This window comes from Phocoena phocoena, chromosome 11 (assembly GCF_963924675.1).
Source record: "Phocoena phocoena chromosome 11, mPhoPho1.1, whole genome shotgun sequence".
NCBI classification, from domain to species: Eukaryota; Metazoa; Chordata; class Mammalia; order Artiodactyla; family Phocoenidae; genus Phocoena; species Phocoena phocoena.
The window spans coordinates 22,893,775-22,921,760 of NC_089229.1; the positions used below are offsets into that span (position 1 = coordinate 22,893,775).

The following is a 27,986-nucleotide window of genomic DNA, read 5'->3' on the forward strand; positions in this document are numbered from 1 at the left end:
ACTTGGAGAGGCAAGCATTTCTGATCTAGGAGTAAGTTTCCCACTGCCTTTGCAGAGACGAGACCTACGAATATTTCTGGTCAACTGCAAAGTGAAAAATGTCTACAAAATACCTAAAAGCTAAATATCAGACTATGGCTGATGCAAATCAAACTTGTGTGTTGGTCTAAATATACATCTTCAGCTTTTCCTTTTTAAAAAGTATCTTTTTTATTTCAGAAGATATTTTAAAAAAACTTACATTTTTAATGTGCTTTACTGTCAATGACTGTAAAGTTGAAACTCACATGATTGAATCAAAATTTTTGTTTTACTTGATTCTACTGAAATTTCAATTACCTACTACTTTACCGAACAAAGTTATACGAGGTAAGTTTTAGCTAAAAAAAAAAATTAATCAACCACAAAGATAAAGTTAAACATTTCAAAAGTAAACAAAAATCATAATGCCCGCCTCAATTTCAGAGTTTAAAAATTTATGTATTAACTATTGTGTATCCAAGGAAAGTTTATTATGTAGTTTAAAAGCACATACTTTTTGCTTTTAAAAGCACATACTTTCAAATCAAATTAAGTTGGGAAATATGGGGCAAAAAAAAACTTGGCAAAATGCATTTTTGGTAACAGAAAATAATTCAATAATGAATCCAAATGGAACCTAAGACTGGTGTTTAAAATTTCTAACTTCTAAACACACACACACACCTATTTATCTAAAAAATATTTTGGTAACGGATTGATAGAATAAATGTTTTGCTTTAAATAAAAAGTACAAGTTTCCAATTATAGCCTTATAGCTAGCTAAATAGTCTTTAAAAACATGTACAGCCAGCTAACAGTTCTCTAAAACATGTGTAAGTTGCACTGATAGATCCCTGCTAAAAATCAACTGCATTTAAAATGGGGTCTTACCGAAGTAGGACATTCACAATACTAGATATCTTTTAAAAGTGAGTACAATAGGGCTACAACAATAACATTATTACTATTAATAAAAGTTACAGAAGAGATTATCACTGTACTTTTCCCCATAAACACCATCAAACTTTGTTGCAGTCACCAAAACTACAATCTCAAGTTACTTTTTCTCTTACCGAATTTCACGTTTCACATGTCTCTAGTTTTTATTCAGCAGAGAATTCTTAAAATCTTTTCTGTAAGAATTCTAAGTATTTAAATGTGTAGCTTCACATTATACTACCACGTTTTGCCCTTGTTTCCCAAATACACAAAAACAATATACATTTTTTCTCAAAAAAGAAATAAGATGTCCACATTAAAAAAATAAAGCCTACAAAAAAGTTCCAGAGCTAAAAAAGATTATTCATATGGCACGAAGTGATCTCCTACTAGTCCGAAGTCCAAAACATTGAATGAAGTCCATTTATATATATCTTGCTTGCTTTTCAATGGAATACTACGTTTACTGAGGTGAAATCACATTTTTTTTTGTTCTTGAGTCAAGTGTACACAAATTTTTTTAATACAGTTATTAAAAATAGGAGACCAAGCTGAATGTGCCAAAGAGATATCATTCAGTTGACTTTTTTAGAGTCATTAGAAAGAAACTTATAGAATGGATTTCCTTGGTTGGTTTCCATAGCTTGATAGACCAAAAACAAAAAAAAGGCTACGACAACGAAGAGCAAAATTTTTATCCACATGGGAATGGAGCGTCCCTTTTTTGTCTTTTCTGACTTGACATCTGCCAAGGGAAGATACTTAGGAATATATTTAGACGAAAAAGATTCCTCCATCCTGAAATCACTGAGTTCTAATGGCCGGCCGGCAGCCCCTTTGATTGGTCTGCGGCAACTAGCACTGTTGGGAGTAAAAGGAGGAAGAGAAAAACTATTAGATAAAGTCATAACTTAAATAACATAAAATGACATTATTACTCCTAATTCCAAACACATTCCTTGAGGTAACAGTAGAAAATTGTCATATAATATCAACAGTGAGATCAGTCAACCTATTTAAAAACTTCTATACATTTTTCATTTAAAGAGTTAGATTTGTATCTTTTATTACAAAATAATATTCAGAGTATTATAAATATTCACTAAATTTGCCCTCTTAACGGTTTTTCAAGCTAATATATTGAGGGGATAAGAGGAAAAAAATAAGGTAGTTTGGTTGTGATTCCTTCAGCCAGGAAACAATTCAACAGATATCTAAAAGCAGTCTTTTCAATTAGAAAAGAGAGACTCTCAGGAATAAAACTGATTTCCTTCTTACCAGGTTTCAGTTTAGATTTAAAAATAAGAATTAAATAGTAGGTAAATGATTTATTTACAACCTTTCAGCTTAACAAAGTTAATTTTGAAACTGACTCAACTTTCAAGAATATGAACTAGTTAGTGCTTAGAAGAATTAAAGTGCTCCCAAAAAGAACAGTTTACTTATGAGAGCAGAGGTACAGTAATTTTGTGAAGAATTAAAAATTAGAATTCATTTATGTATGTATATATAAAATAATTATGTTGTACACCCTAAATATATAGTTTAATGTGCCAATACACCTCAATAAAGGTGGGAACAAATAAATAAATAAAAATGCCTTAATTGAATACACTATATAATTGTTTCAGTGTATCTGAATACCTAATTCCTGTTGGTGTAGCTGCTTCAAAGGGAAACATTTCCTTAAGAATATCCCTTTCTACTCTTCTTTCCTCTGTTTTTTCTCCCACCTAATAAGAAACAAACAAACAAAAAAACAACCAGAAGTTAAAATTTAGTGTAAATATGCAATAATTAGAACATAATTTTAAACAGAAGCTTTGGAGAACAGAATGCACTTAAATCTATCCAACTTTTACAACTGCCATTTCTGAATTCATTATTGCTTAATTATCCATACATTTCCACGGCTCTCTTCAAATTTCCTCAGTGTGAAGATATGTTCATGTTGTAATGGGGGGCACACATTCAAGTAAGTTAAAAACAAAAAGTAAAATTTCAGTAGAGCTAATATGGCAGTGTAAGTTCCCTCCAACGCTTTTCATTGACATTAAAAGTACATTGTTTCTTCCTCTTAATTTTGTAATAAAATAAATGATCAAATATAGAAGATATCAAATTAAGATGGATCTTTTAACAAATTTTAGTATATGCTTTTAACTAGAGAGTCAATCCAATCTTCCTAATTTAAGAAACATAAAATAATTTTTTAAATAATCTGATTGCTTTGCTAAATTACCTTTATGCCCAGATCAAAATAATCTTTGATAAAGAATCATTAAAATTATAATGTATCCATGCAGTTAGTACTTTAAAGCTTAATTTTACAGGAGTTAATCAATTCAAGTATAATACAAAGTCACTTTAAAGTCCCATTATTTGACCTTTCAATGAAAGGTAGTAAGTATAGCTTCCCCCACAGCCCAAGTAACACTTTCCACTCACGTCCATTTTAACAAAGAGAACATATTACAAGCAGCACACAAATGAGCACTCCCTTGAAAACTGGAACTTAAAGAGGCACACAGTAGTAGCAAGAGGAGAGTATTAGCATGTCATATGATATTACTTTCCATTGTCACTAATAAAGTATGTCTTTAAGATAATATATGCACATAAATAGACACACACACCCCCACCCAACAAAGAAAGCTCTGCTCCCTCCCACTCCAAAAAACAAATATAAATATTTCTTCATTAAAAGATCAATGATAGCATCGATCTAAATTTTATTCATTTACTTCAGCTCTTGTCAATGGTTTCTTTGGTGTTCTTCTGGGTATGTCTGAGAATTCAGTGATTGGCAGAATAGGAGCTGCATGCTTGAAATTTCCAGTCACCCTATTGACAACCTGCCAAGATTCAAATTATTCAGACTCAGAATTATCCAAACATAACAAAGACACGTTAAAAGAAAAAATGATAGTCGATTTCTCTAATATTTGAAACTTTCCCTTAATAAAAATTTAGGCATAAGAACCTAGAAATACATTAGTGTTTCATATGTGAAGGAAGCCTTATTATTCTTTAAACATGTTAGCAAAAAAGTATCCTTATAACACTAAGTATTCTTGCACAATGAATTATATATATTTTAAAGTGGCTACACTGAAAACTTCTAAAATTCAGAATTATATGGGGAAAATGAGTTTAAAATATGTTTAAAAACATGTGTTTGAGGTTTGCCAAAATTCGCCACCTCCCCAATTCTAAGTAAAGGATAATTGACAAAGAATACCACTTGTATAGTTTATGAAACATATTTACTAAAGTTTCGTTGCTTGAAGCCATTATAGTTTCAGCTATGGGAGTACTCTCTGAAATTATTGCACCATCTATACGAAAATGTTCTGAAGTTTCCACCTGTTAGTTTGAAAACAAAACAAAAACAATAAATATAAAATAACCACTAAAACCCTACCAATCTGAGAACCCCATTCTAAGCAATAAGCCTTGCATCACCCTTTTCCTCGGAGTTCTTCTCGACCCTCTCGTAGATTCCCTAGTTAATGCCTGCAGAGGTCCGCCTTTTGACGATCCACTTGTCCATTCAGTCTCAGTTACTCCAGCTTGAGAATAGCTCTATTCAAGCATCAACACATTAAAAAGTCATATTCTAATATCAAACACCTTAATAATGATGGCCATATTAGCATATTGAGAATCCATGAAAAGTTTCCAAATGCCAGCATTTGAAAATAATGCTATGCCCTCAAAATACTTCAAATGTATTGACTGAATAGATATGTAGGCATAAGAAAACACTTAAAATATGGTAAAATACATTAGAGTCCAACTATAGGAGCTCACATTATTATGATAAAAGTGAGAGGGGAAAAAAGACATCAATTTATCACTGGCTCCTTTTGTGACTTGCTGTTTACTATCTGGCTCCAGTATCATAGCTGCATCTCTAGCTGTCTAAACAAAAAGGCAGGCTGATCATGACTTGTAAGATAGTCATTTGTTATATATAACAAGTCAGTTTCCTTTTAAAACAAAATACAAATTTTATAATTGTTAGCACAGATTAAACATTATTCTTGTCGTGCAGTTAGGACTATTTAAATAGAATCAGTTTCAATAATCTATACACAACTATCTGACTTAAAAGTTCCCAGGTGTCAAACTCATCTTAGAAACAGGTAATAAAATTGAGCAGCCAAGAAAAACTTGATGGTCATCTTTTTTTGTGAACAGGCAAGCCTAAAATGTCACTGCCAGGACTCAGTGCCACTCACTCTTCACTACTGAAAAAAAAGAAAAAATGGTAATAGGGATAGACCACTGTCCATTTCCAGTACCAGATTTATTTCTCCTTGGAAAAGTCGATTGATTTTTCCTCATTGAAAAAATAATTTAGCAGTCCTCACATAACTATCTGAAAAGCACTAGACTAGTGCTTCTACCTGAAGCTTTTGTTAACATGCATATTCTGATCCAGTAGCTCCAGGGTGAGGCCTGAGATTCTACATTCCAAGGATCAAGTTATTCAACTTTTGAAACTTTTATTACCAGATGATTCTTTTAAATTCTTTTAACTAGAGGACATCCATCAATGATTAGTTATACTAGAATATGCTTATACTATCACTTTTGCTTTCAAGCTAATATTTTATGTAGATAACTGATTTTTATATCTAAGTTAGTGTCTATTAATTTTAAAGATAGATCTATTTTACTCTTATCTCGGGACAAGAGCAGTCATCCAATAAGTACACTTATTTGGCTGGAAGCATTACTACCAAAACACCACAAGATACAGACATAGTTTCATACATCTGGTTTTGTATTTATCTATATTTGGAACGGACTTTATAAGAGTTTCCCCTTTGACTCACAATCTGAATCTCTGGGTTTCTTTTCCAGCTATCAATTAGGAAAAATGTGCTGAATGCAAACATTGTTAGTCAAAAGACAAATTTGTAAACAAATTACGCACACATATAATAGATGCTTATTAATAGTTAAATTCCTGATTATTTGAGTAGAAGGGAACACTAGTTTTAATCTTAAATTCTCAATCCCGGTGGCACAGTATCATCTGGGAAGCTTTTAAAAAATACCAAGTGCCCCAACCCCACCCTAGACCAATTAAGTCAGAATCTCTTCTAGACCGGCCTGGGCTTAATTAAATTTTGTAGCTCCTGAAGGGATTCTAAGTGCAGCCAGGGTTGAGAATAATGTAACTGACTTATGATGTATCTCAAAGCCAAGTATTTTTTTTCAAACTACTTCCAACAACTGCTTCCTCTTTAATAATCAATTGCTCAATGCCAATAAAAATAATGAGAGTATTTAAAAAATATTCTAGTTTGATAGTCTACCTGGTATTATCAATGTATACTCAGTATTTAAAAACTCCTCAAAGAATTAAAAAGAACATTACTTTAAAGGGCTAATAAAGTTATCAGTTATGCAACTAATACAATATAAAGCCTAGATATTTGACCTATGTCCATGAAAGTAAGGAGGGGGGAAGAAGAGACATACTTTTCCCTTAAAATTGGTTATCTACCAAATTCCAGGACTTTCCATTTGTTATGTTTTATTCTGAATAAATAACTGAAATAATCTCATCAAAAATGTTACCAAACATCTATTGAAACTATTACACTTAATACAAAAAAAAAAGTTTACATTTTTATTAGTTATCTTTGAAATTAAAGGCGAAGTTCCATTTTAAATTTTCTCCCATGGAAGAAAACACAAGAAATTCATTGGTTGCCTGTGGAAATAGCTGGGAACAGGGGTAGGATGGACACTTTTCACTATAAATCATTTATGCTTTCTTTTGCTCAGGTTTATTAAATTCTTTGGTTGAGGACTGTCAACCAATTTTATTAGTTCTTGCCTATCATCTAATTTAGAATTAATCATCTGCACAGAAAACTATCTTTCATACAACCAGAAAAGATACCTTGAAGACTGAAAAAAAATTTTTCTACCAGAATCCACTATGCAACAAGTGACTTTGAGAAGAAAATATAAATAAAAAACATAATTACAATTCAGTGTTATAACTACTTAGAGTAAGATGGACCAAGCAATTATTGACTGAAAAGAAAAACTCATTGCTACATAAAATTAGTAATGCGACTGCTATATGCTCTGCGGCCAAAATAAGGACTGTAGTGTCATCTATTTTCAGCAAGATGTTCTACAGAAAGTCCTCAATTTATCATGGAGACAACAGGAGGAAGAAAGAAAAAAACCCTATCAGGTAAAAAGTTATTCAGAAGACATCAGGCAGTTGAGGCACATGAGAATGCAGGAGCTGGGTTATTAAAGGAGGCTATAAATCTCATTCAGTAAAAATATAAGCTTTAACTAGGTTATAAAAAAATAATCAAGATAATTAAAAGCCACCTTACTTTAATGAACTATTAATTTAAGTAAAACATGGCCAATATGGTTATTCATATTAACTTTTATTTTTTAAAAAAACAGCATCATATTCGTCTATTAGAGAAAGGTACTCCCATACATGACTTGTGGGAATGCGAAATGCTTCAACTCTTACACAGGGCAATTTGCCAACATCTAGCAAAATTACCCAGCAATTCCACTTCTAGATTTCCTGAAGATAAACTGGCTAAAACATGAAACACATGTAAAAAGGCTGTTCACTGGTGTACCTTTGCATTATTCAGAATAGCACATAACTGAATAATCAATAACAAAAAATCAAAATATCCATGAAAAAGAAAGTGGCTGAATAAATTACAGTAAATCCATAAAATGCAATACCATGCAGTGGTATAAAGCAATGAGGAAGCAATGAGGAAGAAGGCTATACTATATCTTGACATGATCTCAGGATAAGTGTTTAGATTAAAAACAGAAAAATAGAGATGTGCAATGTAGGCTGTCTTGCATATATGGAGGGGAGCATAAATAAATATATAAATCTATTATTTACTTATATTTTCAAACAGAAACAAAATATAAACCGAAACTTAATAAAAATAGTAACCTATGGATAGAAGGAACAAAGATAGAAGCCAGATTTCTGACTCTTCTTTTGCCCAAATAAAGCCACATATATATTCTCAAAACTTAAAAAATAAATATGAAAGAAAAAAATTCTTTCAAGTGACTTTAAGCACAGTATTTTGATTTTATATCCTTAACATAAGAAAAACTGCCCCCCCATCTGAAAATACAATTAGCAGCTTTACTATTAGTAGTAATGCTGTTATTTAAAAACATATATAAAATTACATAAGAAACAATATTATTTTAAGAACCAAGATACTCAGCATAAGAGAAAAGTGATACAAGTGTAACACCTAGAAATTAGCCTGCATTCATAAATTTGAGGAATTCATGACCTATCTTCTCTTTCTAAAAAGTAAGTACTCCTAGCTTTACCTACTGAAAAAGCCTAGAACAATGACAACCCAGTAGGAATGAACACCCTAGCATCCAGGCTGTAGGTAGCTTCCAAATAATACTTTCTATTAAAAGGATAAGGGGTTCTTTAGAAAAATGAATGACTTGATAACAGGCAGGAAATATACAGCCCAGGACTTCTTATTGTGCCAGCAAACAAGAAAGTATCAAAGACAAATGGGGTCACTAAAAGGATACAGGAATCAACTCAGTAATTCCCAGTGGCTAAAGATGGTACAACTTGAATGTGAAAAAAGAATAATGACTGCAATTGATCATAAATCAAATATATAAAAACCACAGTAGTAAAAAGATATTATTGATCGTTTTTCAAAATGACTAAAGCACTTTAACTTGACAACTGGCAAATAAAAGGCATGTAAGCGTTTATCCTGGCTTTCCTATATGAATTTTATTTCAAGGTAACTAGGCAATTCACAAGGGAAAGTTCTTTATAAAAGAATTCCAGTTACAGATGTAAAGGAATCAGAGAATTCCTAGATCCATTATTTCATTTGAAGTAATGAAATAATGGATCTAGGAAATAATCATAATGGCTGTCATAACCATTAAATGAAAGGGCGATGTGGAACTTTATAACGGATGAATCAGGCTTTCAACGCCTGAACCTATTACTAATTAATTTTAGCATCATCAAAAGGACATCATGTGTCTCTGGAATGATGCAATGTGAAGGCCACAACGCCATTTGTGAAGTATTCTTGTCAAAGTAACTGAACTCAAATCTAACCAACCCCTTAGATCTGTGCTGTACAAAATGATAGCTACTAGCCACGTGTAGTTATTTAAATTTAAATAACATAAAATCAAAATTTTAGTTTCTCAGCCATACAAGTCACATTCCAAGTATTAAGTGGCTACTTAATGAACAGCAGATATACAACAATTTCATCATCACAGAAAGGTCTATTGCACAGCCCCACTATAGTTCTAACTCCCAGTCTACAGGAAATCCAGGGTATGAAAGAGCAAATTAAACGACCCTTGAAGAAGCAATCTGCCAAATCCACAATGTGAGAAATATTATAGAGAACTAACCTGGTTTCTTCACCAAATAAACGGAGGGACGGAAAACTGTTTTAGTGGAAATAGCTACAGACTTAAAAGACAAAACAAGGGTTCCCAGGTGGCACAGTGGTTAAGAATTCGCCTGCCAATGCAGTGGACACAGGTTCAAGCCCTAGTCCGGGAAGATCCCACATGCCGCAGAGCAACTAAGCCCGTGAGCCACAACTACTGAGCCCAAGGGCCACAACTACTGAAGCCTGTGCACTCTAGGGCCCACGTGCCGCAACTACTGAGCCTGCATGCTCCAACTACTGAAGCCCGTGTGTCTAGAGCCCATGCTCCACAACAAGAGAAGCCACCGCGATGAGAAGCCTGTGCATCGCAATGAAGAGTAGCCCCCACTCGCCACCAACTAGAGAAAGCCCACATGCAGCAATGACGACTCAATGCAGCTAAAATTAATTTATTAATTAAAAAAAGACAAAACAAAATCAAAAACACCAAATGATATGTGGAGTTTGTATGGAACCTGATTTGAATAATTCAATCATAAAAGAGACATTTCTGAAACTGGAGGTTATTGTATGGAGAATGTATAAAGCTTTGAACACGGATATGAAAGATTTTACACACACACACAATGCCACTATCACTCCAAATAAAATTAATAATTCTTTCATATCTAACATATATATCTAATATATATAAATAAAACACAGCTCCAGGGCTTCCCTGGTGGCGTGGTGGTTGGGAGTCCACCTGCTGATGCAGGGGACACGGGTTTGTGCCCCGGTCCGGGAGGATCCCACATGCTGCGGAGCGGCTGGGCCTGTGAGCCATGGCTGCTGAGTCTGTGCGTCCAGAGCCTGTGCAAAAAAAACAAAAACCCCAAAAAACCCCAAAAAACAAAAAAAAAAACCCAAAAAACAAAAATCAGCTCCAATCTTTTAGAGATATATACTGAAATTTTAATGTGTGAAATGAGATGATGGCAGAGATTTGTTTTAATATACTTCAGCAACAAACAACAAAACCAAAGGAATTAAAAACACCGCAGGGTGCAGGTGAAGCTAAAATAAAACTGGTAGAACGTTGACAGCTGTTGAGGTTCTGTGACTGAAGGGTCAGTAAACTCTTCCCTTTACTCTTCCATATGATTTAAATTTTGTGGGACTTCCTTGGTGGTCCAGTGGTTAAGAATCCACCTGAATGCAGGGGCCACAGGTTTGAGCCCTAGTCTGTCTGGAAAGATCCCACATGCCACGGAGCAACTAAGCCCGTGCGCCACAACTACTGAGCCTGCGCTCTAGAGCCCACGAGCCACAACTACTGAAGCCCGTGCGCCCAGAGCCCATGCTCCGCAACAAGAGAAGCCACCACGATGAGAAGCCCGTGCACCGCAACGAAGAGTAGCCCCCGCTCGCTGAAACTAGAGAAAGCCTGTGGGCAGCAATGAAGACCTAATAAAGCCAAAAATAAATAAATTTATTTAAAAAAAAAAAGGAACCTGCCTTCCAACGCAGGGGACATGGGTTCAATTCCTGGTCAGGGAACTAAGATCCCAAATGCCACACGCCACAACTAGAGAAGAAGCCCGCACGCCGCCAAGAAGAGCCAGTGCAGCCAAAATTAAAAAAAAAAAAAATTTGTATAATAAGGCCGTTGTCTAATCCTGCCTCTCATCTCCTAAATCTACTCTCTCCTTTGACTATTTATCCTGTCCCTCAGTTTAGATTCCTCAGGTCAAACAATTACACCTTAAACCATATTTAAAACCATCTTCCCACCCTCCTTTTAACCTCTTATCTGACAAGTCAATGCATTCTTGCTAGCACTATACCATCTTGCCTACATAAACTGGACCAAGATTCTCCATGTCTGTCCATTTCAGTGTCCTTCACCAGATTTTCCTAGTTTCTCTTGCTCTGTTATTTCCTTATTCTTCGGTGTGCCCCTGCAGCTCTTTCCTGACAACAACAGATAAAAAGACAACAAAATATTTATTCCAGTCTTTGGTTCAATATTAAACCAAATCTTCTTTCATTTGAAGCTCTATACATTCTCCATACAGTCACCAAGCTCATTTCTAACAAATAGTTCTGAAATTCAACCTAACTACATCAAACTAAGAAAGACACATGGCTTAAGAAATCAAGAATACGTCCACTGATGATGTGTGACTTTAAAATGACAAAGAGAAAATGGAAAAGATAAATAGCCAACTAGACAAATCTTCTAGCTGGGCAGAAAAAGGGTAAGGAAAATGACTCTAGGGATAGCTGACTTGTAAATCGTCAGCCAAATCAATGCTTGATTAGTCAATAATTTGTTCACTGTAAACTGAGTTCATTATTCCTGTGCTTATTTTCCCCTTAGTTTCCTACATTTTCCTTTTGGAAAACTACATTTTGCCTCACCCATAAAAAGGTGAATTTTTGTCTAGAATAAGGAAAGAAAACAGTGTGGTCTTAGGATCAGACTAGCTTCAGAGTTGAGGGAAAAGCCACAGAATTATTATAAGACAGGCAAAAATAAAAGCAAAGTCAAAAATCTAGAGACAAAGACACAAATATAAAACCATTCCTGTTTTTTATTATATCAGAATTGCTTAGGTATTTCCACCTTTTAAAATATGTCTCTTAAAAAGCAGTATGACTGGCTCTGAACTATGCTTAGCATAGAGTCAAACACAAATGAGACATTTATTAAACACTTGCTTTTGCAGTAAACACAGGCTACACTACTGACAAAACACACGAAGTTTAGATTTCTAGTGCCATTTAATGAATGCTTTATCGAGTGTGCTGGATTTTGGGTGTCAACTATGAACTAAAGGCAGGGACACAGGCACATCAGTGTTGTCAGAAGATTACTTATACCTGAATACAGCGACCATAAAGCTAAAGATACCTGATTGTGCTCAACTCTTCTTTGCTTGAGTGTTACCGGAGTCTTTGCTCTGCCCTTTAGTGGTTCTCTCTTCTCAAGCTTGAGCTCTATTTTAGAGTCTGGAAATAACATCGGAGAAATCATTACTCTCTGAGACACACAATAAACTACAATGTCATCCTAACATTACTCTGGAACCCTGGTTTTTTGGCACACTGATACATAAAATAAGTCTGTAGATTAGTACTACCTCAACAGACCCAAACTTGTTAACTGCAATTTCTGTCTTTAAAAACTTTTCTTTTCCATTTTTATTTCATTCCATTTTTGTTTATCTCCCCCACTCCTTAATATGATCACCACTTCTTCCTGTTTATTCTTTCTTTTTTCTGGGACTAATAGCCTGAAACAAAGTAAAAACCCATGGAGGCTTTTCACTGAAAACAATTAGCAAGTGGGAAAAGTACATTAGAATACATAGTTGTTACCATTCTTTTGTCCATACAGTGCATTTTTACTACATAAACAAAGGTTAGTTATTAAATTAAAATTTAGAATATGGAAGGGAAAAAGCTATAGAGAATTTTAAGACTGAAAAAACTTGTATGGTATCAAGCCGCTAATAAGTACAATGACGTTTATACATAAGTGCATTTTAGAAGTCTGTCCTTTTTTGATGTGACTATAAAAACCCTGGGTACAATTGAAGAGGTATGGAAGAAACTTGTTCACAGAAAAGTACAACCAACCACAGGTCACTTCTCCTCAGCCTCCCCCATAATAAAGTACCATTTCTTTGAAGAGAAGCTAGTGCATGTATATTATAGCAAATCACCATGACAGTTATTACCATAACAACTCAAATACGTATATCTTTTATCATAGGCTTCAATATCCCATTCTCCTAGTTTTGATTTTATCACCATTTGAAGGGCCAGACTTTTCAAGAGACTTGACAAAAATTTTAGTTAGCTTCTACATTTTTGTGGCCATTTATCATAGTATAGCAAAATTAATGTCAGTTGTCACTTCTAAAACTTCTATTACCAAAAAGTTACTTTCTTATGAGACAGGAATGGAGTCAACTCTTAAACAAAAGCTTAGTTTTGCATGAATTCAATGCAGTTGTGCTAAAAAGTAGTCAAGATAGTTACGTGTCTTGCTAAATATCTAGCCTAGTACCAGTCAGTCCAGTCTACTTGCAAGTTTCCCAAAAATAAACAGTGATTTTTTTACCATGTTAGTTCGAATAGTTCCATCTTTATTTAGGATTAAGGTATCAACTCCATCCCCCACTTCCCAGTAATTCTATTAATGGCTCTATTATCTATGGGACAATCTTTAGCATTATAAAGTCTTACGTTAACTCAGAACCTAAGAATCAGAAAGCAAAAAGAACCCAACAGTAGTTGAGCAGAAATTGATTAAACAAATAAGATATCTGGTTACAGAATAATTCCTCTTACAAACTTAAATTCCAATAGCCAATAAAAACATGGTCCTCATCAACTATACTTCAATTAGAAAAAAAAAAAGACACCCCAAAACCATTGTCCTCAAATAGGGAAAAAAAAAAACCCAAACATTTAATAATAATTTGAATATGTTCAGCTAAACCATTGGAATGTCAAGTGAGTTTCAGTGATGAAATGGAAAAGGGATGTTGTTCATCCACAAATATCTAACTTGTTGCAACTCTAAGAATAAAACACACATACAACATGTTTGTGGAGACCACACAAAACTGTTCAAATTTAACAACTTTATTGAATTTGCAAAAGCATTCTACAGTAATACATTAAAAAAAAAATCACATAGTACTTAGTAGGTACATGTATACATGTACATTTCAGAAGACAAATAACAAATAGAATTACTCCCAGAAAGCTGCAAAGATGGATAGGTTAGTCTAAGAATATAGTAATGGCTGTAAGTCCCAAAGGACTATATTTTGTTTATAATTAATACTACTATTTTCCATAAAAATACAAAGAAATTCGATTATCAAGTGCCTCTACAGTTAGACTCTCTCATCTTACAATCATAGAAATGAAAACAGAGAATAATATATTGCTTTATATAGACACATAGAAACTGGGATATAGTAGGATTTCTTATGACTTAAAAAAAATAACTTAAATTTGCTTTTAGAATTTAGCTTAGATTAAGCCTAATCATACACGAATTACAACATACCTTAAAAGTGTTACTTATAAAAAAAAAGTCCCATCTTTCCTAATTCACCTGACTATAGTTTTCCAGTGATGGTGAGAATGCACTATCCCAGAATACTATGGTCTAGAGCAGTATTTCTCAAAGTGTAGTCCACCAACTGCTTGCTACCAGTCCATGAAAAAACGAGGCATTTGCGCCAGAATGTAAATCAGCGCACTGTCTTTCCTCTACCAATAAAGTTTTACCACAAAAATAAAACCTGTCATTCATCTAGATTCAAATTCTGGTACACGCTTATCTTATCTGTGGATCAGTAACAGTTTGTAGACTGGCACTTTGAGTTGCACTGATTTGGACTATTACAAACGATACTGTAGATATCAGTAAAAAACAACACAAGTGAGAAAATGAGAAAATATGTAGACAAGTTCTGGAAAGTAATAAAATATTTAGTAATATTTAAAACCATGAAGACTCAACTTATAATCTAGTTAATGGAATTTTCTTAGTTTTGAAGAGTTGTAAAATCTTAAAATAGGAAAGACCGAACTATTTGAGAAAAAATGCTATCTAGAAAAGCTTTAAACTGTTAGTATCAGGCTTTCTTTCTGTGCAACTAAAAAAAAAAGGCAGATATATGTAGGCAATTACTTTTATACTGCAATTTAATTGGTAGAAGTCTGACACTTTGAAATTAGCCTATTCTGGAGACTAAAAAGACCTTAGAAAATTCTGGCATAAAAGTACTTTAAATTCCTAGAAAAGCTGCCAAGTTCCCCATATCAAAGATAAGATGTCTTTATTCTTAATTTTATTAGCGTTTTTTTCCACTCTTTTTAATTACTTTGAATACTTCTCTTCCAAATAATGTTCCGCCTTTAAAGGGGGTAACAGCCAGCTTATTCTTAGAAGCTGGATTAATTTTGCAATCTTTTAGCCAGAGATACCGGCGACCTAAAGTGGAAGATCCCATGGTATAAGCAGCCATTTTTATTTCATCAAAGGCAGCTTCACAAAGAAATGAGGCCGCATCATATGTTTTGCTTAGCATCCCAAGTGCCTGGTGCACGTGACTAGGATCTGAGCTAAGAATTTGTGCAGCCTGACTAATGTCTGCCTGCATAGCCCGAACTACAAAGGCAGTATGGGTTGCAATCTGCAATGCTGATGCTGCAGCTTCATACGTTCCACAAAGTGCTAAGTCCAACTGTTTATCACAGGACTCAGGGGAAGCTGCCTGAATACCTGCTGGTGGAGTGGCTTCAGAAATAAACCCTAGGATTTCATCATCTACTTTTGGAACTGATAATATCCGTGTTGCCTCTCTGGAAGAAATTGGATACTTGCATGCCAATGAAGGCAGCTGCCTGCCGATTTGCTGCCACTCCTCTTCAATTACTTTTAAAATAGATTCATGGAAGGGAAAAGATAGTTCGGGGGCATCTATTTTATCATGCTGTGATTGCTTAGACATTTCTATGCCTAAGGTAGTCAGTGAGTGAGAGACAACGGTTTTTGCAGAAGAAGACATCAGTTCGGATCCAGGTATATTTTGAAATGCCACAGAGGAACCTGAATCCTTTTCTTCTACTGACTTTTCACTGAGTCTAGGTAATTTTCGTGGAGGAGACAGGGATTCTGTTTCTCGAAAATTAGGTGCATCAATTCTCTTCCATATATTTTCTACATCCAGTGGGGGTGTAGAGCTAGAAGTCCCAGGCAAACTACCTACTCCACCCTGGACCAACAGAGAACTGACGTAATCTCTGATTGCCTTAGCCAGTGGTGGAGAAATTACTTGTGATCTCTCAGACTCTTCTAGTGCTCTCCTTTCACTGGAGAGAACTGACTGATCTGAAACATGGGACCTCTCAGTACATAATGGTTGAATTCCACTTTTCTCTCCACAGTAAATATTTTCTACTATGTCTTTATAGCAAGTACTGGTGGTTTCTTTAATCAGTGAAGGAGAAGCTGCAGCAGAGACCAACATGGCAGCGAGTTCATGCTGAGGAGATGTCGAAGAACTTTTCTCTAAACATCTATCATGGCTAGACTTGGAGGAAACAAACAAATTCCCTCCAGAAGCTAACTTCTGCATCTGTTCCCTGCCAGGCAAGGCTGTGGCAATAAGAGGTTCCCTAGGTGGGTCTCCCTTAGAAGAATGTACTTTCTTAGCTGCCTGTTGTTCAGTCCTGCCCAAAGGAGGACGGGTGGAGATTTCAGGAAAAGAAATACCCTGAAAAAATCCACCAGAGGGAGTAGTTGGAAGTTCAGAAAAAGGAAAAAAATCCCTAGTGGACTTCACTTTCTTGTGTTCTTTCTTCTTTCCTGTAGAGGCAAAAGAGGCAGGAAGTTTAAGCATTACTTGTGTTTAAGCTGATTCTATTCTTTGCCTCTTTGCTAATAACATAGTGCTGTTGAAGGAACATTCTGAACAACCAATTTGACAGACTGTGCCCTGGCAGGCAATGTTTATGGAGATATAAACAATTTGAGTCATTAAATAGTCATGAAATTAACAAACAAGTCATATGAATTAAAAATTTATAAGTGTCAAGTTGTTCTTAAAATAAATTTTAAAAGGTCGTTTATTTCATGTACTACTCGAAAAATATTTATATACCATGGCCAAATTTTCTTAAAATAGTCTACTAAAAATATGTCAAAATATTTACTATAAAGTTTTCTTGAAATCAGATCTTCCAGCAAAAACTATAAATTTAAATGCTTATCAATATGAGAACAGAGAAAACATGCCGTATGTAAATACTACTGCTACATATCAATTACGAGAAATAAATCAGACACATGTAATAAATCAGTAGGAGATCTTAATATAACAGAGTAAAGAAAAGCAAGTGATAAGATTTAGCATATCACTTACACAAATTTTTTTTCAAGTATAAGATAATACCATGTATTAGGCAGATGCATATGAAAAAGTATTTAAAATCAGGCTGGAAAGATAATCATCAAATTAATGATAGTGGTTGCTTCTCTGGAGATGATACTTAGAAAGGGATAACTGGGGAAACTTTGTCTCTACTTGTAATACTTTTCTCTTAGAAAGATGAAATTTGCAGCAAAAAAGATAAAGAGTGATTTTACGTGACAAAAAATTAGACATTTCTACTTTTCAGTTTCTTAGAATTCTCAACAAAAGGTATTTAAATCAAATTACTTGGAGGACTACTCTAATGATATGAACAAAATTTACATATATCTTGGTAATATTATTTAAAATTTTATCTTCTTCATGGTTACTGTATCTTATGAGTCTGAAAAAAATTTGATTTTTTTGATTATATACTTTATTAACATCATATAAAATTTTACCTTCTTCATTGTCACTGTATCTGTCAGAGTCATTACTTCCATTCTGTCTTGTATTTTCCACTGAAGAAGAAATTGCCGGCAGAGGAGTAGAAGATCTAGATTCTGTTCCTTGTTCCCTCAGTTTCAACAGCTTTTTCTCATATAGCTTCCTGGTTGTTCCTGTATTAAGGCAGAATTTGCTTTATTACTTGTATTGTCTTATTTAAGATCCAGCTCAGACATTAGCTTTAGAAACATTAAAGTGTTACTTTTCACTGTTTCCTTTTCTAAACTTAAATGCTTAAAAATACTACATAATGGATTCTTTTCTAAAATAGGTGCTTTTCTGGGATGTTAATAAATGATTATAACAATGGTTTTCTGGTTTGTTTTTTTTTGTAGAATGAAATACATAATAGATTGATTTAAGTCTTACTATGGATTACCTATTGAAGAGCCATGTATGACTGAGTATCTCTGACTGAAAAGTTTTGAACTTTGTGTAATTTCTCTAGTACTAAGTAATAGTACTTGCCTTTGTAGAAAAATTGTGTTTATAAACAGAGTGTACTCCTCTGAATTATTATGATTAAAATCCCACAACTCTAAGAGACTAATATGCCTATAAAGGCCATTTAGTTATGGGAAAAGTCCTAAAAGTCACATTTTTAAAAACTAAGTATCTCTCACACCTAGCACTGAGTAAATTTAAGATGTTAAATCATATTTCAATATACTGCTGCAGTAAAAATGACCTTTTACGGAAAATGTGTGTTACAAAAAGAAATGATTTGCCAATTAGATAGCAAAGTAAAATTGATTATAAATAATTTAGTAACATATTTCAATGACAATTTAAAACTAAAAATAGCTTTTACTTTCTGTTTTACACTAGCTATATGTCTTTCCCTGATTTCTATAAGATGAATAAAATGATAAACATATATTTTTTAGAAACAATACATATCTCAGTATGTTACATAAGTAGTCTTAAGATGAACAGCTGGGGAGGGGGAAATAAGGAGATGCTGGCCTTAAAATTTCAGTTACACAAGATGAATAAGTTCTAGAAATCTAAGTAGAGCTTGGGCTACAGTTAACAACACTGTATTACATCCTTGAATTTTGCTGGGAAGGTAGATCTTAAGTGCTCTCACCACACATACATGCATAAAAGGAAACTCTGAAGTGATGGATATGTTAATTAGCTTGATTATGGTGATCATTTCACAATGTACATGTATATTAAAACAGCAAGTTGTACACCTTAAATGTACAACGTTTGTTTGTCAATTATACCTTAATAAAGCTGGGGAAAAAATAAACAACTGGTATATCAACATGTAATTTAATGTATGTTAATACACAATACACAGTCTTCAGCACCTCCCTTTTGTAATTTTAAATGAAAAATATAAAAAGGGTATCAAATGTCTGTTGGTAATTATACTAATAGGCTTATTATCATCTCTTGGGAAGCCGTACATTAAATAAGACAAAAGAAAGTCAATATTCTAAATTCTTATTTGCAACTACACCTATAGGTAAAAAACAACCCCCAAATCTACAGTATTCAAAAATTTACAGGGACTTCCTTGGTGGTCCAGTGGTTAAGCATCCGCCTTCCAATGCAGGGGACGTGGGTTCAATCCCTGAGCAGGGAAGTAAGATTCCATACGCTGTGGGGCAACTAAGCCCACGTGCCACAACTAGCGAGAAGCCCATGTGCTGCAACGAAAGCCCGTATGCCACAACGAAGATCCCACGTGCTGCAACTAAGACCTGATGCAGTCAATTAAAAAAAAAATTTTTTTTTTTACACAACTTAGAAGATCAAATAGAACTTTCTCATCTTGAGGTTATTGCCAAGACCCTCCAAAATTAAGGCACAATCAGCCTTGCAAACTCACTGACTTAACAGTAACCAAATGATGAAAATCCAGGGTATTTACTTTTAAGTTTTCCTTTTCGGTTTGTTCTTTAGTTTTCAGTTTGTTCCTGAATTCCAATCAAGACAAGACTTTTTAATAGGTACTTTTAATGATAACTGAAGTGGATACTATGCTGGGAATTGAATAACTTGAGTTCTTTTAAGAAGTCTGTAACTAACTTACTGATTTGGATTAATTTGGCCAGCTATGTTACCTCAGATTTTCCTCAATTGTCATATAAGACCCATGTCTCATCAAGTAGTATGACAATGGGCACAATACGAAACAATCTCAACAGAGGTAATCTTGGGGATTAATTAGTTCAATTCTCTCATTTTATTTCCCTCATTTGTATAGTTAGGGAAACTAAGGTCCTGGTCATATAAATGATTAATGACAGACTGGTCCTTAGAACGAAAACTCTACCTGCTAGACAAGAGGGGAAAACAGTGTGGGGTACTGCTTCATAAAAAGATATTTGAAATTTTATCAGCTTACCCACAATAGGACCAGGGTTCACTCCATATTTCACAAGCTGATCCAGAAGGTCTTCATTAGAGAGCTCGGTTACATCTAGATCATCTTTATCTTCTAGTCTGGGTTTATCAGTTTTCTTTGTGGCTTTCTGTAAACGAAGTCCAGTTGTCATTTCCACATGAATTTTTAAATGTTCATTTATTGACACTATATAAATAACACTGCATATAATAAATACGCAAATTTACCTCCAAGTTGACTTATAGTAGAGCTTAGCAATTTGATTAAATTAAAAGCAACTTATTATTCAAAAGTATTTTCTAAGTTCAGCTGTAATTATACAAACCTAATAAGCCAAGCAAGTAACTCAAATTTTAGATATTACTGTTAAAATAGTCAATTTTGGTTAACTATCTAAAGAGGTGACGGCATCAAAAATTCAAAAGAGCAAAAAGTCTGAGTCTAAACATTTTCATCCAGATAACTGTAAATACAATTTACTACTGGTTTTTCTATAATCCTTGAAAGTTTAAATTAATCCAGGAAAGTTTAAGATTTTACCAAAAAGGTTAATACATGTTATATATAAAAATGATTTATTTTAAACAAGCATATCAAAATTTAAGAAGCCCAAATGAATTCTTCTTGTAATACAGTGACTTTAAAAGCCAGTTTTTGACTCATGAAGGAAGTCAGACTCTATGGCTACATATCACCTCTGACATGGCTTTGTTGCCACACATAGTCTATATGACCATTTCACTAAGACTAGCTGAAAAACGTGGAACAAGCTTTGAGAAAAATTTTAAAGGCAGTTTTTAAAATAATTTAAGCAATGGCATTCTTTATTGGAAAAACTATATAAACTTCCAAGGTTAAACAGGGTAAGGGAGCAAAAGTATGGTTAGCTTTTAGAGTTGTGGCAAATAGCTTTACAAATGTCTCAGTAATCCCAGTAACCATCAGAGGACAATATAAACGGCTGTTTAAATAATGGCCACAAACATCAAAGTCAACGTAGGCCCAAATTACTGTTTAAGGCAGAAGAGTCAATACTGCATCCTAGAAATATTTTATGGAAAATAGCAAAAATCATAAAGCTGTATGGGCTGTTTACTTTCCAGTGATGCTGAGGGGGAAAGAAAAATCAGGCATTATTTGTCATGTATTAGAATTTGTTTCTCAACCAAATAAAAATGTGAAATACTTCATATAAAGAACATAATAGGAACAATGTCAACTCATGAGAAATCTTCAATACAATTTTTTAGATGTGTGAAAAGTTACCAAGGGTACTTTCAGAAGGCTTTAATATTGTACCAATCTAGGATCATTAAGTTCAAATCTTAAGCAACTCACACCTTGATGTCAAAATAGCTGCCTAGAGTCTAAGAGTTCTATATATCAAATCCTTGAATTCTTTAGAAAAGACTTCTTTTTTTTTTTTTAATCAAAGAGACCTAATCCTGTGACCTACTTGAATATTCCAAAAGTGTGGACAGGTTGGGAAGAAAAAGCCCATTGTGTAACATAAATACTTTAAACAAAAAAAAGCAGTCAGGTACAGATTACTTGTAGAAAAAAATCCCTCTAACCATAAGAACGTTCAAATCCTACTCCTATAACCAAACACCCAGGAATTTCAACTTCCTGAAGCAGCGTGAGGTTTTCAAGAAATAATCTGTCTTTGGCACTAACTACATTCTGCTTTTTATTAGTTATCTGTACATATGTTTTACCTTCTCCAGATGGTAAACTCCTTGAACAATAGTCCTTAAGTCTGGCTTGTTATCAAAACCTCAAAACTTTAGGAAAAGTTGCCCCTATTTTAAAAAGTCTTACGCCATTCTGAGTCCTAATATTGGGCCTAACAATCTGTATTTTGATGTACAGCTCAGGTGATATTAGATGTAGCATTTAAGAGGGTAACACAAAGCAGGAGCACTGTCATATTGTATCCCAAGCAGCTAAATTAAAGAGTGCCTGACATAGGAATAGGTGCCTGATACATGTTTTGTTGAATGAATGAATCAAAGTGCCATCTGGTGAGGGGGAAATTAGCCACTTATTTTAAAAAACCAATTTCTTATTAAGAAAAAACAAAGACTTAGCATATCCAAGCAGGAAACCAACTCCCTCACATTTTCTTAAAACATATTGAAACTCTACAGCTGTACAAGGAAATTTTAAGTAAAGGCCAATAAACTGGCATAAGGTAAGTCAAATAGAGCAGGTGCTCATAACGGGCCACCTGAGTTTTATTTTTACGAAGAAAAGCTCCAGAAAAGTAATGCCATTCTACGAAATATCAAATTTAATAAGAATAAAAATTGGGAGTATACATATTTATCAAGCCAGCAGTTTCAACCAGGAAGAAGGAGTCATTAGTTGTAATGATTTCTGCCTCCAGAGAGCTTTGTTCGTTTAAGCAAATCATGTAATCTCTTAGTTTCCTTCGGTCAAAATACCAAGTACCAGCTACGTGCCAGGCACTGTTCTCCAGTTTCTTCCCAACTACCAGATGATCTCTAATTTCTTTTTCAACTTTAAAATCCAAAAGTTCTGTGATATCACCTATGAACCACTCTTATTTAAATCTCAACCATTAGTAGCAAAGATGCTGAAGTATAACTAATTATTACTACAGAACAGATTCTATTGAGCATTTATATACCAAATTGTGTTCTAAGTGCCTTATATGTATTAACTTATTGAATCCTAAAAATCCTATGCGATAGATACTAATATCCCCATTTTACAAGAGAGGAAACAAGTCCAAAGTTGTTCAGGTAACTCAGGCAATCTGCATACCCAGTTATATGGTAACATTTGAGCAGACTTTACATGTACATCACTTTCACAAACTTACCTCATCCACTTCTGAATACATTATGGTAGCACTGTATTGTTCTGGCATTAAATAAAAACAACAAAGTTCAGAAATCACATATTGTAATAGCTAACATACGCTGTAGTTGCTGAGCACTAGACATCTTCACAAATGCAACCTCAAGTAATCCTCTAAGTTGCTATTAGATTATTCCTATTTCAGATGAAAACTGAGCATCTGATAGGCAATGCTTTTTGTTCGAGGTCACGTGAATAAGGGCAGAACTGGAATTTGAATCTATAATTCTGATTCAGAAGTCTGTATACTTAACACCTTAGTGTAGAATATAGTGGTCAATTTATGATTTAACTTTTACTACCTAACACACTCTTTACTGTTCTGTTCCATGTCATTAAATATTTCCTGTTAAGAATTCATAATTCATCAGATCAGACCATTCAAGAATGCTATGCTCCAATGGATTCCAAACAGCTACACTGCTTTGCACCCTGAACGAAAAGGCAGACCATCAACTCTGTATGTAAATGTTTATTTTTGTGTTGACAATGCTGATAATTTCATCACTGGAAAATACTGGTTACCATCAAGATGCATAAAAAGCATAGAAATAAGAAAACTAAAAACTAAAACCAAATTTTGAACATGCAAATATTTTGTCCTATCACACCAAGTGTACCTGACCATGGCAATGGCTGAAATGAAACAATTTCTCCTTTAGTTAAAAATACTCTTCATAAACCCATGTTTAAATCGAAGGTATATGCTATGTCCTTGGCCAAATCCATGTTAATGTTTGTTTTAAAATGTTAAAAATTCACCATTTAAAAAAATCTGCCTTATCTGAAACTGTCAAACATAATTTGGCTTTCTCCTAGAGCATAAATATTCTTTAAGAAATGTGACTCTATATTGTTATTACACATAGGGCTAACAATGACTAGAACATAAAACACTGTACATATAAAAGGAGAATAATTTTATATACCAATTGTTATAAATGGTCTAAGGTTGTCTTCTTATAAATTCAATATATTTTTTTCCTATGCCTGATAAAAAAAATTTATCAGACTCCTTAGTTAAATTAGGACTCATTTTTACTTAATGTGCTTTAAAGAGGAAAGTGACGTTAGTGACCAACTACCACTATTAGCTTTTTCAAGTTGTTGACACCACTGCACCCAGCCCAGGGTACACATTTTTGAGTTTTAAATACACAAGGTAGAAAAAACTTAAAGCTGTCTTTGACACAGTTGATATCTATATGGATTCAAACATTGAGATACATGCTACTGGACATAGGAGGTTCTCTTAAAAAATTAACTATGGTGGTTGGCAGGTCTGCAGAAATCAAACTCCTGCAGTTAAGAGCGCATGATAGGAACTCAAAAATGTTGGATAATTGAACTGAAATTTAAAAATTTTACATTCAGGTCTTCTTACACCCCAACGAACACAGGGTAGATCGGGACATACCCTCTTTGAAAAAGTTGAAGGAAAAACATCAAAACCGAGACAGCTGTTTCTGTCGACAGTGAATCATCATCAAAATAAGAATGAATAATCCTATCATAAACATACAACCAAATACTTCCACAGCTCAAGAATGATACATTTGCGCAGGAGACCAACATAAGGTTCCATAGAAGACTTAAAAAATAAAGTGTGCTGATTTAAATGGAAGATATTTCATTTTCAACCAAATTTTTACTAATAGTTTGAATATTACTTTCGTTTTCAGAGGGGTTGGGGAGAAACAGGTAAGGGATATACTTTATTTCAAAAATAAATTTCTTCTTATGAAGTACAGTGGCTTTCTTCAAATTCAAAAACAAGACATGAGAAACAAGAAGGTGCGATTGATCTTTTACTTATCAAACCAATATTTATTTGGCACTACTATGTGCCATGCATCGATTTAAGACATAAGGTTTTCAATTTCTCTAAAGCCCAGACTAAGATTTAATTAAATCTACATGTGTCTATTATATCTTTCCTTCATTGCCATCTGGGTAGTCCAGAAAATACACTGGATAAACTTTTTAAAACTAAAGTTAAGATAACTTTGAAAGAAGCAGTCATTTAGAGTTATACTAGTAATCAGTACAACTCTAAACTCCACTTTCAATGTTTTACAAAGCATTGCACTTTACACCAGTCACTAGTTTTAACTACATTCTATTATGATTTGTAGCCTGATAACCAGGCTGATTCATACTAATAGCACATAAAACCCCAGAGAACAAAACCCAACTATCCTCAAACGAAATATGCATTTGCTGGAGCCAATCTGAGTTTACCCGGGATTAGATATCCCAAATTGCAACAATGACAGAGCAGAATGTCATGAAATAAACATTTCTCCTGATTCCGAAGCTTCTCCTTTTTTCATGCAAATACACCAAAAGGAAAAACAACCCCCCAAACCCCTAAAACCCAAGCCCTAAGTAACTAGAATTTTTAAATATTTGAGCGTCTATGATAACCACTCAAGGGTGTATTTTAAAATGCTCGTTTAATTTAGAGTAACGCTGCCCCGCCAAAAGACGGCCTGCTGCTGGAAAGGTGTAACACAAACAAGAAAAACATAAACCGTTCAAAAAGCCCTCCATATGCAAAAAACATAAAAAGGCGGGAATTTCTTTATTTCAAATTTTGGTTAGGTATCAGTATGTCACAAATTGCCCTCCAGGGAGCGCTCTGAGACCCGGTTACTAGTCATTTCTGTTAATAAAGCGGGAAAACGCTCAAACGTAACCTGTAGCCGTTTCGAACTGACACTCCTTAGGGCTTTCGAAAAGGGCAGGGAAGTCCCTGTTCAGCTGCCCACCTCCAGCGGCCGGGCGTCCAGGGACACAAAGCTGCCTGCGCGCGCCCATCACCCGCGCGCAACCCGAGAACAAACACCAACTTCACACCCCCCGACACACCGCGACTAAAACGCGCGCCCCGCGGCCTTAACTTCGGGGATCTCCTCTCCGACGCCCTTCCCTCTCAGAGCCCGAGAGCCCGCGGCGAAGGAGCCGAGCCCGGCGTCCGCAGACCCAGAGGCCAGCCCCCCGGGCGGGTGGGGGAATAGCCCCACCGCCGAGGAGGCCCGAGGGAGGGCTGCGCGCGCGCGAGGGGGGGGGGCGCCCACTGCTAAACGCCTGCCTTTGTGGCCCCGGCCCTGCGTCCTTACCCTGCCGACGGCGGCGCGGCTGCGGCCCGCGGCGGCGGCCCCGGAGCCCAGGACCGGGGTAGGTTCGCGCTCTTCGTCGCTGGAAAAGTCCGGGGGCCCCTTGCTGTTGGCGCCGGCTGCTAGCGGCGGCCGGTTGCGCGCCGTGAGGTGCTGCAGGTAGAGCTGCACGTACACGTCTTTGCGCTGCTCCCCGGCCGGGAGCGTCACATTGTTGGCGACCAACTCACTCTTCAACTTCTCTTTCGTCAGGACCGAGGGGTCTTCAAGGAACTCCGGCATCTCGGCGGCGGCGAATCCCCTTCCCCGCAGCCGTTGCACCCGCCGCTCACGCCGGCGCGCTCGCTCCTTGCCCGGGGGGGGGGGGGGGGGGCCGCGCTACCGCCTCCGAGTCTCACAGCTCTCGGCCGGGACCTGCGCCACGGAGCACAGCGGAAACTCGCGCACACAAAGCCAAGCCAACGCCGGACACAAAAGCCCCTGCAGAACAAGCGGGGCCCAGTGCAGCCAAGCCAGGAGTCCGCACCAACCCCAGCGCACACCCCACGGCCAAGGGAGAGCAGCCTCTTCGCCCACGCCCCAAGAACGGGTGCCGCCATTGGCCCGCGGCCGTAGGAAGCGCGGCGGTGATTGGCGAGACGCCTCGCGCGGGTTCCATTAGCCGCGGCGCTCTGCTAGAGGTGGTGGAAACGCAGTTTAAAAGCCGCTTGGGCGGGAGCTCCGTCGCGCGGCTCGTTTCTGTTTCCCATTTCCTCATCCTTCCTCTTAGGATGGCGATAAGAGGCAAGTCGTACTGCTTTTTGTGCGCCGTTTCCTCTCCTTGCCCCTCTGGCGAAGCAGCTTTTCTCTCCGGGGTCGGTCGCCGGCGAATGGGCCGGATTTCACGGCAGCTGCGAGGACCCGGGTCTGGGCCTTTCTCGATACCGGGACACTGGTTCACCGAAGAATAGCCGCAGCCTTTCCTCTCCAAAAGCTAGCCCTGAAGGGAAAGAAAAGGAGTGAGGCGTTCATGTGGACGCTCATCTTCCTCGATTTGATTTACTTGGGGGAGGCAAGGGGAAAGCGGGCAGTTAAATCTCCGTCTCTGCTTGCGAGCGCTTCTTTTGTTCCCGAAATTCAGAAAAAGCCAGACCTTGACTACGGGGCACTTTGAACTACCCTTGAATTTGTGACGAAATTGTATTGCCAAATATTGCACTTGCCTCTTACCCTAAAGAAGGTTGGGACCTTTCTAAATTATTTCATTTAGTTATTTGGGGCTCAATTGCATTTTGTTCAGAGCCGTCTCTGGGTTGGATCCCTCCACCCTTAAGTATCTTACCCGTAACTTAAGCCTAATGCTTCATAATACAACGAAATGAAATGATTTAGGAATTCCTTAATGGATAACTTACAACTGAGACAGGTGCATTCTAAATTTTAATCTTAGGGGAAGCCTAGTGACTAATAATTAGGCCAGAAACCCTAATCAAACCCCATTACGGATCCGAGTTAAAACTTGGTGGAGTCTCAGAAATTTTACAATAAAAATGTCTTTCTGAAAACAAATACCATTAACGACAAACGTTTAAATACCTTTCGAATTTATATGTTTCAAGATATTTTCTTCCAAGAAAAGAAAGAAACTGACCTTGGATTTAGGGTGTCTTAATCATTTCCCCAGATTCTGACCTCCAAACTATGTTTTATAAGCTACTTTAAAAAAAAAAGTTTATCTGATTTCTGCATGGTTGTTTAAGTTCCAGTAAATTTACTGGAAACGCTAAAAATGTTTCCTATGAAT

The 27,986-nt window shown here is 35.9% G+C and overlaps 1 protein-coding gene across 4 annotated transcripts; it reads right to left on the reverse strand.

Annotated features, from left to right (window-relative positions):
* Positions 1-299: 299 nt before the first annotated feature.
* On the reverse strand, positions 300-26,733 carry TMPO (thymopoietin). 4 transcript variants are annotated; one of them, XM_065887083.1, is made up of 9 exons: positions 26,207-26,733; positions 20,199-20,325; positions 17,791-17,949; positions 12,298-12,395; positions 4,426-4,545; positions 4,231-4,326; positions 3,705-3,815; positions 2,605-2,693; positions 300-1,821 (listed from the first exon to the last, which is right to left on the reverse strand). In XM_065887083.1, exons 1-9 carry the CDS (start codon positions 26,483-26,485, stop codon positions 1,536-1,538), a joined length of 1,365 nt encoding a protein of 454 aa, XP_065743155.1. In that variant the 5' UTR covers positions 26,486-26,733; the 3' UTR covers positions 300-1,535. The 4 variants fall into 4 exon arrangements, with proteins under 4 accessions (XP_065743155.1, XP_065743157.1, XP_065743156.1 ...); XM_065887084.1 differs by lacking the exon at positions 4,426-4,545 and having other exon boundaries at positions 1,536-1,821; positions 26,207-26,485; XM_065887085.1 differs by lacking the exons at positions 4,231-4,326; positions 4,426-4,545 and having other exon boundaries at positions 26,207-26,498.
* Positions 26,734-27,986: the final 1,253 nt, after the last annotated feature.